Here is an 11,999-nt window from a genome sequence, read left to right on the forward strand (position 1 = left end):
TAACACCACCTGATCTGATTACTGGACATGTGTAGACTTTAGAATAAGACTAATTAATTAAGATAATATTTTATACAGAAGATTGCTTAATGAAGTGATTTTCTACATGCCATGTAGATATAATATAGACAAGAAACAATACTTATTGCCAATAGGGCAGATTGTTGAATCACGAAGAGTAATAAAAAACTTGCCGTTTTTCACTTTTTTGGGTTATATGGTATATTGTATATATATTCATGTTATTTTGCCCACGTCCTATATTTAGCAATCCAAATTGCGAGTAAAAGCGCCAAAAGAAATATAAAATTCACAGTAAACCTTTCCGATATGAGAAATTTACCAATATGAGAACATCATAAAAACTATAAATGAGCTACAAAACAATTTCTTCGAATTACTAAAATAATTATATCAATCACTGTCCGAGTAAATACCAACTATTAGTGGGGAATCACCTTAAAACTGACCCAGGGCCCGCGAAGAATTCATCTCAATAGAAGAACGACGACCACTCAAACGTAAAACCATTCAAAATGAAATTACCAAGAAATACTACTACGTGTAGTACAAAATTCCCACAGCTACGATACCCGACCACTCCAAATTGAACAAATATTTCTCGAAAACTTGTAATGAGTTCAGTCGAATTCACTTATAAGTAACAAAGTCCTTCGTTGGTGCGGCGAAATTTGTTACTAGAATAGGAATTTACTATTGTTAATTTAATTTTCTTGTTCTGAGAAGATTACAATATGAAGTGTTGAATAAAAAATTCTAAACAGAATAATGGTCTCATCATTTTTAACGATTTTTAAGAGGTTCTATGCTCGGCTGTATATATTTCTTTAATGTATATTCGCTGATTTCTCGGTCAATTATGGACCGATTTTCAAAATTGTTTTATTATTCGAAAGAGTGCACTTTCGAGGTAGTCCCATTAAAATCAAATCAGGATCGATTGGGGGAAGGGGGGGATATCGAGGGAAACGCTCAAATTTCAAAGGCATGTACAAAATTTTCACATGTTCCTTATCGAAAATAATCAGATATTTGGGTATAATATTATTGCTGAGCTGATGTGACGGAAAGTCGGAAGTTGTTCAGTGCAAGAGCCATTCAGTTTAATTTTTAAGCACTAATTGTAACATATAAGACCCCGTAGAAATATTGCAGACAACTGCTTCTATCGTTTAATGGTTAAAGCGTTTAGCTCCCAAATAGAGATCGCGGGTTCGATTCCCGGCGGTGAAAATAAATGTTTGTTGTTTAATTAGAACATTTGTCAAATCACCTAGACAAAGTAGCGGAGGATCCCGGCACCCGACGCGCTCCTTTCCAATTATTGTTCCTTTATTCTTATTTTTGCTCATATGGGCTGCAGCTTTGCTTGGCCTGTCCATTGTAATATTAAATAAAATAATTTAATACTAAAAAGAGAAAAATAAAATATTTTTAACAAAAAAATTGAACCGACTTCAAAAAATAAATAAGGAACTCACTAAAAATTAAGAAATAATCAAACTTAGATTTTTAACACAAGAAAAGCATTTTAAAATAAAATATGTACATAACAATCGTTGTAATAACTAAATAAAAATAATCAAACCCTTATTTAGTCTACCTACTACTCGTATTTTATATTCTACTATATGCACACAATTTAGCTTAATACCTATCTAAACCTATTAATCTATTTACAATATTATTTTAACTATTACCAACTGATTATTTTGAAGTCGGTGCCGAGCCCAAAAAGGACAAAAATAATAATATTTTATGGCATACAACAAATTAAATTACCAACAAAACAAATCTAAATTAATATCAATGTTTGAGTTCAGTACCGTCTTCAAAGTAGTCAGTTGTTAGTAATTGAAATAATATTGTAAATAGATTAATAGGTTTAGGTAGGTATTAAGCTAAATTGTGTGTATATAGTAGAATATAAAATACGTGTAGTAGATAATTTAAATAAGGTTTTTGATTATTTTTATTTAGCTGTTACAACGATTATTATATAGTTATATTATTTTAAATTACTTTCTTTTTGTGTTAAAAATCTAAGTTTAATTATTTTTTAATTTTTAGTGAGTTCCTTATTTATTTATAAGTCGGTTCACTATTTTTGTTAAAAATATTCTATAAATGAATAGAAATGTTATAAACATTTTATTTGCTGTCAGGTTTATAGTGTATTATTTGTTAGCTTTATCCACGCTTATCAATAATTACTATTATCATAAGCGCAGGTATATATCCGCGTGATATCCAAGTGAAATAACAGCTTTTAGAAATCTTCGATACGAATTACCGACTCTCAACTGGAAAATTGTAAAAGAATAAAATTAATAGCATTTTCTTCTAAAAACACTACTTCCTAAACTTTGGAATATTGGTGAATTAATGATTCTAACTTTGCAAAAAAAACCAGAGAAGGTCGTCCCCTACCGGCATATAAGTTTGTTAGTCGTAATCACAAAGCTTTGTGGAAATATACATGGACAGGCTTATTACAATACTTTAAAATAAAAATATTATATCAGAACATTAGTTTATGTATCAAAATATAGCACTATAGAACAAATACATAGAGTGGTGAACCAAATGAATTCAGATACAAATGCTAAAAGCTATTTCTTGGATGAATTATTGGATATATCTCAAGTTTTTGATAAAGTATAGTACACAGTTGCAGGTTAAACCAAAGAAAGTACTCCCTGGTCACTACTTTCAATTACTACAATCTTATCTTACACACACACAGTTTACTGTCAGCAATATGATGAATACACTGAACTACAACCTATATATTCAGGTGTGTTCAGCAATTCAATGTAATGTCTGTTTAGAATCCATAATGAGCATAAACTAAAACGTTTACTACCATTTGATTTGATTAATGGGCATATAAAAGCTTTAGAGTAATATGCAGGATAGGATATTTTATATTTGTATGATGTTCTACATGTCACGTAAATAATAATACAAATATATACGATTTTGAACCCGACCAACGAAAAGCTGTTTATAATGTAAATTGATGGGCCGAATACAAATCAACTTTGACAACAAGTCTTTTAAAACTGGTTCTAGTTATTGATATATTCAATAAATTCATTGCTTTGTTATCCTTGACCATCAAGGGCCATTTATCGAATTACAAAATATAAATCAGAAAGAATTATGGGATAAAATCAATGTGTCATTACAGAAAATATATTTTAACGAAATTGCTTTCAATGTTCGCTGATGATGAAGACAAACCTCTTAAGATACTTTTAGCACTTTTACCTGGACAAACAAACTTCACATTTATACAGACGACATTCATCAAGTAATGTAGTGAATGAAACATGGTTCCATCATTTCACTCTAAAGTCCAATCGACAGTCATCCGAGTGAATTGCACACGATGAACCCGCTCCATAGCGTAGGAAAACGCAACAGTCAAGGTTATGGCGTCTGTATTTTGGGATGCGCATGGAATAATTTTCATTGACTATTTTGAAAAGAAAGGACCATCAACAGCGACTATTACATAGCCTTATTGGATCGTTTTTAGTACGAAATCGCCGAAAAACATTTGATTTTGAAGAAAAAAAAGTGCTGCTTAACCAAGACAATGCACCGTGTCACAAGTCAGTGAAAACGATGGCAAATATCCATAAAATGGGGTTCGAATTGCTTCCTCATCCACCGTGTTCTCCCGATCTGGCCCCCAGCGACTATTTCCTGTTCTCAGATCTCAAAAGAATGCTTGCTGGGAAGACAAGTTGGAGGATCGGTATAATCAGTGTATCACCCTTGAAGGGAATTATGTTGATTAAAAAAACTAATTTTTGCAAAAAAATTTGTTTTACTATGGTAGGTCGGGGACTTTTCAATTGACGTTTAGAAGATGTTCTTACCTTAGCAGTTATTAATATCAGACAAGTATAATATATATTCACAAGAGGCCACCAAACACGAAACACTTTTCTCTGGAAAGAAGATAACTGACTGATATGCATAAGTTAACGGTATGTGCGTTTGCTTAAGTAACACCTCAACAATCATAGTATAAATAATTTTAACAATATTATCTCGGCAAACAACGCTATATTTTAAAATGTAAAAATAAATGACGTATTCGCATAGCGATCTCCTAAATCTTATATAAAAATTTGTAGCAAAATGTTAAGATTTTATTTTAATAAACAAGTTTTATATGAACTGGGTAATAGATATCAGTGATAAGTCCATCCCAGAAGATGTCTTGCCTCAACCAGCTTGATATTGTAGGAATTACCACATCTCGATAGAACTAGTTTTTGCGAAAATGTCCTAAATTCAATTTTTCCTTCCAAATAAAAATTGCCGTAATTCTGAATAGTATACCATCAAACTGATTTTTTGTTTTCAATGCCTGATGCTCATATAATATTGATAACATCATTAGTGGAGCATCACACTTAGTAAGTCAAGCCACCATCCAGGCAAAAGTAAATTTAATCACCGAATTTCTGCTTTAGAGGTGTATGAAATTATAATAAATTGTGTAAAAGATCAATTTGATTTTAAATAGCATCTACTAGTAGCATCACTTTTCTTTTCGGAATTCTTTGGAGAGTATTGCGATAAATTTCCTGAGGACAAACACACTTTCGTATGTTCTTTTTATCCTACGCTTGATATAGAACGACTACGAACTGAACTGTCAGTTATTTATTCAAAAAATGATTGCAGAACATTAAATGGTGCACTACCTCTTCTAAAATTTCTAATAACAAACAGTCTAGAAAACACGTGGAAGGAGACTAGACAATTTTTAGAAATCGTAGTAAGAACACATCAGAGGCCGAAAGGTATTTCTCAACACTAAAGCGCATCAAAATGTTTCTCAGGAATTCGATGGTCGAAGATCTTTTAACAGCTACATTTTAATAACAAAGTGACTACTAAATTTGGGAACAAAAAGAATGGGTGACATAATTTATAAAAAATAATTTATGTTAAAAAAAATTTTTTGCAGAAATTGAAGAACACCTTAAAAGTCAAAAGTCATATCAGAGGCCGCCACTATTTAGATTTAGTTATTTTTTTATTTATATACATTTTATATTTAGATGCGTCTGAAATCTTCGACCAATGAAATGCCTTCCTATTAAAATATTTTCTTTACAGGTGTCTGTAATGGTAATTTAAACTAACCAACATAATGTTATATGTAAAATAAATTAAAAATTATATTATATAGATATATAATTAGAAACATTAAAAGTAAAAAGAGCTGTCTACAACAGTTCAAACTCAACATAATTTCTATAACACAGACTCACAGATTTTTGCTTCCAAATGATTTCATTTGGACCAATAAAAGTCGTCTAGAATGCGGATGGTCGTAATTCCGAATCAACATCAAGATTCAGGGACAAGTGTACCATTAAATTGGTTCTTCGCTTTCAATACCTGATGTCGATTTATTAAATGTCGAAAAGGTAACACACGCGGTCTATACAACTACATCGAGCAGATGCAGGAGATATAAAATGTGGCAACTTTGTGGACATTTTTGCGAAATCATAATAAAATTGGTTCAGTTGTTCAACACTGTTTCCAATAAATTGCAAAAAGACTACATAATTATAATTAAACCAGACAAAATACTATATGGCGAGCACGTAGGAAGATAGAATGTATCAATTGTTAATGAACTTGCATTTGTTATGGTGGGCGAGCCATTTAAACCTCAAGATATACGTATACAACGCAGATATAACACGGTCCAGATTAATCAAACATAATCATCCTTCTTACGATGCTTTAAAATATCCATTGATTTTTTGGAAAAGAGAAGATTGATACCATTTAAATTAAATAAATAAATCCAGTGACAGCTTCGTTCTGAAGACTATATACATTCGCCTGATACTATCATCGGTAACATAGATGGAACAACTGATATCGATAACATCTCTGCCGCATATATCCTTCCATCAACATATAGTGATAGGCCGCGTCATATGCAAGAATATATTTATGACATTTTTGTGCCATTGTCGATCAGATCTGTTACGTACAATCCAATCTTTTGTTCTTATCAGGTCAAACATCAATGCCATAATATCACTACGCGGAAGTTCCAACAAAAATTAAAATCGTTGATAAGCTTGATTGTAACAGTATGCACTCAGTATGAAAAATGACTTTTGAACAGGATATACACATATATAGGCTTCAGAGCAAGATTAAGAGTATTTAGAATAAATCATGTATATAAAAATTATTGGGCCCATTTGGGCATATTAACCTCTTTTTTTTAATATGCATTTTGCTTTATACATATTACAATGACAAGTACCAAAACCTTTATTACAGATATTACAAAAAGCTAATTCAAGTAGACTAGCTATACTGTGCCTTTAATAAAATTTAGATGAGGCCTTAAAACAAGTGATACTGGCGATTATCGATATCGTTGTTGTGTTTCATAATATTATTTTCGTGTCGTTATGGTATCGGACCATTCTATATAAAATGCCACCCATATAGAAATCAATAAGGAGATTGCCATTTACGATTGTTCAACATTTAACTACAAGTATTATTATTCAATATCATGTCTCTATGCGAACATTATCAACGAATAATTTAATGAATTTATTGATTGACGCAAATGGCTAATGGTCCTACTAAAACCTTTGACAATTAGAACATTACAAAGTAATATAATGGTAAATAAAAATTCCCCTTCTCAAAATTTCGACGTACGACTTCTCGCCGTTCGATAACACACAAAAAATCGATTATAAAATCAAACGACCGACACAAGAACTCATCTCGGATGCACTGCTACGAAGATATCGACAATTTTAACACGATTTTCCATTATTGTTTACGGGAATATATTGAAAACTTACCAGAGCCATTTCATATCGAGTACAATCTATAGAATTTATAATGATAACTTTCACAATCCATTCGACACCAGTTACACCGGCAAACTAAATAAATACATCAATAAACAAACCACCATTGCCATTGCCATTACAATTCCTACGAGCTGAAGGTATGTGGTACAACTTTTGGTAAAAGCGCATGCGAGGCTACTAAGCTGTATTTCTTTACCGTTTGAGAATCAATGCAATGCCCTACAGACAAAGCTTAGTAGTACAGGTCAATGAAATGAATCTATGATAACATCGCGAGATAAAATTCACTTATCATGTAATCATTTAAAATTATAATTATCATATCATTACCAAAAAATAATTACTCAAAAATAGATAGATTCATCCCCAAGTCGTACATCAACCATATATAACATATTATTTAATAATTTATACAGTTATTTCTATTAATAAAGAAAAATATTTTAATAATTCTTATGCAACCATCAATATACTTTACATCTCGCGCCATCAAACAATAATAACTTGTACTAACAAAACTGTCAGATGTGATCTACAAATAAGGTTATTTTTATTTACTCCAAAGTGACAGTTAATTTATTCCACTATTTTTTTCAGTGAAAGAATTAGAAAGGTTAGCGAACCGTGTTTACGTGCTCCGACTAAGCCTCCTTTGACAACATTTACTTTTATATCCAATTATATTCTTTTAGAATGGACCATCTTGCACAAGATTTGACCGTTGCTTTGGAAGAATCTGAATCCTGTGGCCCAATTGTCACTCAATCTTCAGGGAAATGGGGTATGCGACGAAGAACTCGTTCTGCTGGAAATTTACATCGTATGTGTAGATGATATTAGTTGTTTATGTGATGATAAACATGTAAACAACATTGTAGATCTTTTTTCGAACAAGTCAGGCGATAACAATTCAGAGGAGAGTTCAAGTAGTGCATCTGAAATGAAATGCGACAAACATAGAACGAAACTTGCCAGTTTTCACCAGTCTGATTCAGATGATGTCCTCAGTATCAGTGAAGCTGTGGCAAAAGTTTTATATCAGAAAAATTCACTTAGAATGAAACAGACATCAACACATGGATTACTGAGAGGTAAAATACATTTAACTTAACGTGTTCCACAAATTATCTATGTTACTATAGGTGTAAGCCATAGTTTAGAATCAGATTCAGTCAACGAACATTCCCCAGCAAGCCGCCCAAGCCTCAGACGTAAAAGAAAGTTAAAAAGAATGAGCATTGATGAGACACCTATACCTCCAACTGGTAAAAGAAAAAGATCTCAGAGGGTTGATATAATGGATAATGTAAGGTCATTAAGGCACTCCATCAAAATTAAACCTTTACATCATAGTGTAGTTGATAAAATTGAAAAATTCTGCCAGTCTTCTTCATTGGTAGAGGTTAGGGTTGTAATATTGAGATAATCATAATCTAAGTAATTACATCTGTTAGGACACAAAAATGGAAACACAGCAAGAGAACTGGGAGGTTGCAAGTGAAAGCAGTATAAGTTGGAGTGGAGGTGAAGGTCATGAGGGTGATGACGAATTAACTGATTGGGCCCCATCAATGGATAGTACTTCATTGGATCCAACATCGATGAGTGATGATTCAAGAGAAATTAGAGCAGGTAGATTATCGAGACATTCATTACAACTAATTTAGCTTTAATTATTCTACTATATTATTTCCAGGTTGTAGAAGATTAAGAGATGAAAGACCTGGCTTTAGTATATCAACCAGTGCAAATGAGAGAGTGGCTAAATTCTTGCAGGATTCCAACAAGTTTGAGTTACGTATCTATGGGAATGAACGTGAGAAGCTGGCACAGTTGGCTGCCCTTTATTCATTAGAAGTATGGCTTGAATCCCCTACCATTACCCTGTTAAGGAAAACAACAAAGACTCCATTCATGCAGTTGCCTCAGAGGCATCATTCTGGCCATAATGCTATTCATAAACGAATAAGGACTCATAAAAATGGTATTTCTTAAAATGTTGCAGAATTTCAGTTGTTACTAGTTTATTTGATTTCAAGTTTTATTAAAGATTTTAGACTTCATTGTGTCAAACATTTCATACTCATTATCAACACTTTAAAATTTAATTATTCAATGCCATTTTATTCATTTACAATAACATTAAATTACTGGGCTCAGTTTAATTATGTATGTTCATAAAAATGTTAGTTTTGCAGAATTTTCCTTTGTTGATCAGATGTAATATCTAAAATCACAGGAAAAATATGACTTCTTATTTTGTATTGACTTGGGATGTTATTTTGGCAAGAAAACAATGCTCAATATATTATAATATTAAATAACAAAAAGATACTCAGGGAAATATATCATACCTTTTAAATTGAACTGCTACATGTTTCAATTTATCTCATCAATTTAAAGCACATAACAATACACTCACTTCACTACAAGAAAATTCGAAATTCTGATTATGGTAATTGATTTCTATATCCTGCAGTGTTCAGGCAGCCAAATATACACATCATTGTAAATAAAATAAGTTAAGTGCCTATAATTCAGCGTTTGGAAAAAACGACATACCATATTTTTTTATGTATATAATATAGTACCTGCTTTAGTTTTGGAAGAAAAAATTGGAAATGAAAGAATGGCGTTGAATGTTAGATTCCATGGATAGCTAAGTTTTTTTGGCTGTAAGGAATTTTGACTTTTTTCGACTGTCTTAATCGAAATAATTTTGTTAGTATTTCTGTATTATACGTTGTTATATCTTGTGTAAGGTGATTGTTTTAAATCATTATACTATTAAGACGTGTTAATTAAAGTGTTAAACTCAAAAATAGTTTAGTGTATTGATTCAAATATTTTACTTTTAAATATAATTTGAGTACCAGCTTTTGTAAGTATAAACTATAATTAATGTTGTTACTGCCATTTATTTAGGTGCTGTAAAATATTGCTTTGGGTTCTAGAATTGAATATTGGTATCACTTTTTTAATTAAGATAGTTTTAAAGGAAAATAAAGTTATATATTGCCGTTGATGCTATTATAATTCTTATACCTGTATATAAAAAGTAGATATTTTCAGTGGATAGTATCATAGAATTGTTTCAGTATTTTTGTATTTATTTATTAATAGTATTTATACTCAGAATGCAATAATTGTATTGTTTTTTTATTATTCTTGACTAGCTAAATTAAATTATTAGTAAGGGAAGAATTGCCATATATATATAGACATATGGTATATGGTCCGACACAATATGATTACAAACCACCTCCACTTTTTTGTATTGGACATGCAAAATTATTTCAAATCATTTTATTTATTTGTTTTATCAAAGTCACAGAAATACTTAATTTTTACGAGACAAGTTAAAATAATATGAAATTATATTCGTATTCATAACAAAATGTCTTCTAAAAACAAAGTACTATGGCAACGGAATTAAGTTGTTTATAAGTAAGATATAGAATACTGTTTTGAAATAAAAATACTTTTCAGTTAAATTTAAATATTTGGATAGTTTTGCGAGTACAAATATACGGTAGTCGAATTTTATATTAAAAAAATATATTCTTTACATTATTGATATAAATAGGTTTTTATTTGAACGAATGGCGAAGAAGCCGTTAAATTATTTCAACCAAATCGTAAATATTCCGGGTCTTTTTTAAATAACAAAGTGTTTTTTTAATCCACACACAAAAAAATTAATAGAATAAATGTATTGTAATTTCCGATAACACTTGACGTGACGTTTTACGTCAAAAGTCTCCGATTATGACAAGCGAACGAAGTCAATTTATTATCTATGGTTATAGCGTTGAAACTGTATCATTTGAATTGTAAATTTATCGCTGATCGCGCCTAGACATCCCGAAAATATATACAAATAAATAAATAAATATCCACGGGTCGGTACTAATGGCGATTGTTGACATCCGCACCCCGTCAGAACATCAATCATAGAATTTAAAAAAATATATGTATTAACATACTGGAACTCGCGTTTAGTATTGTTGTGGCACGGAACCACGATCAATCATAGGGAGTCGGAATGAAGAACCGTTGATTAAGAATTCGAAGGATAATTTAGCAACAGATGAGAAATATTTTTTGAGATGGTTAAGTGGACGGAGCCATGTTTTATTGATGGTTTTTTTTGTGAAAGGCGGTACATTAAATAATTCGATTAAAGATATTTCTTGGTTTATCCGTTTGAGATCTAAGTGAAATATTTTTGTTGCGTCGGTTTAAGGGGTTGCCTAAATTAGTCTGCTTGCTGTGATAGATATTTTATTTTGAATTCTATTAAAAAGTGTGAGGTTCTCATTGCCTAACTATCTATTGCCTAGCTAACATTGCTTTTAATCAGAAAAACACTAATTTTTGTATTAAAATGCTTTATAACCACATTTTATTAACTAAATAATTAATGAAGTTCTCAATATACTTGTTCTAGTGATATTATTTTAAGCAGCATGTCTAGATAATAGCCCCTAGTGCTTCAACAATCGGGAAGTTACTATTTCTTAGAATTATTATTTCACTTCAGTAATTGATCTTTGTAAAATACATTAATCGAAATCTTGCGAAACTCTATATATGTCTATTAATGAAATCGGATGGTAGTAAACGTTCGAATCTACGCACTTTCCCTGTTTTCATACATATTTAGCTGATTACTTGCTTTTGGTAAGGAAATGAGCCCTTTAGGATTTCAAGCGCTAGGATTTTATGATCTTGATGATAACAGGTCAATCGAAAAGTCCCCGGCCTACTATAGTAAAACAAATTTTTTGGCGAAATTAGTTTTTTTATTCAACATAATTCCCTTCAAGGGTGACACAGATATTATAGGGACCCTCCTACTTTTCGATACCATTTTTTTAGTACGATTTGTCCTTTGCTTCAAAATAGGTCTCAGTTTCGGCGATCACCTGTTCATTCGAAGAAAATTTCTTCCCGGCGAACATTCTTTTGAGATCTGAGAACAGAAAATAGTCGTTGGAGGCCACATCTGGAGAATACGGTGGATGAGGAAGAAATTTGAAGCGCAATTGATGGATTTTTGTCATCGTTTTCACTAACTTTTAA

At 31.3% G+C, this 11,999-nt stretch overlaps 2 protein-coding genes across 3 annotated transcripts in view; one reads left to right on the top strand and one right to left on the bottom strand.

The window, feature by feature from the left end:
* The window catches only part of IP3K2 (Inositol 1,4,5-triphosphate kinase 2), a 243,300-nt gene extending 236,248 nt beyond the window's left edge, over positions 1-7,052 (bottom strand). Inside the window, exon 1 of one of the 2 annotated variants that reach the window (XM_076417716.1) lies at positions 6,903-7,052. In XM_076417716.1, coding sequence (XP_076273831.1) covers positions 6,903-6,916 — 14 coding nt within the window. In that variant the 5' untranslated portion in view covers positions 6,917-7,052. Of the gene's footprint in view, positions 1-3,911; positions 4,034-6,902 lie in introns of those variants that run through there. The other variant, XM_076417718.1, reaches the window with a different exon arrangement.
* A 389-nt stretch (positions 7,053-7,441) lies between these two features.
* LOC143204849 (uncharacterized) lies at positions 7,442-9,937 on the top strand. Its single transcript, XM_076417720.1, has 6 exons — positions 7,442-7,527; positions 7,607-7,734; positions 7,793-8,005; positions 8,057-8,316; positions 8,369-8,546; positions 8,611-9,937. The coding sequence occupies exons 2-6, from the start codon at positions 7,608-7,610 to the stop codon at positions 8,907-8,909; spliced, it is 1,077 nt and encodes a 358-aa protein (XP_076273835.1). The 5' UTR covers positions 7,442-7,527; position 7,607; the 3' UTR covers positions 8,910-9,937.
* The last annotated feature ends 2,062 nt before the right edge of the window (positions 9,938-11,999 follow it).

This window comes from Rhynchophorus ferrugineus, unplaced genomic scaffold (assembly GCF_030347505.1).
Source record: "Rhynchophorus ferrugineus isolate W39M unplaced genomic scaffold, kcgeb_rfMv2 rfM11, whole genome shotgun sequence".
Classification (NCBI taxonomy): Eukaryota; Metazoa; Arthropoda; class Insecta; order Coleoptera; family Curculionidae; genus Rhynchophorus; species Rhynchophorus ferrugineus.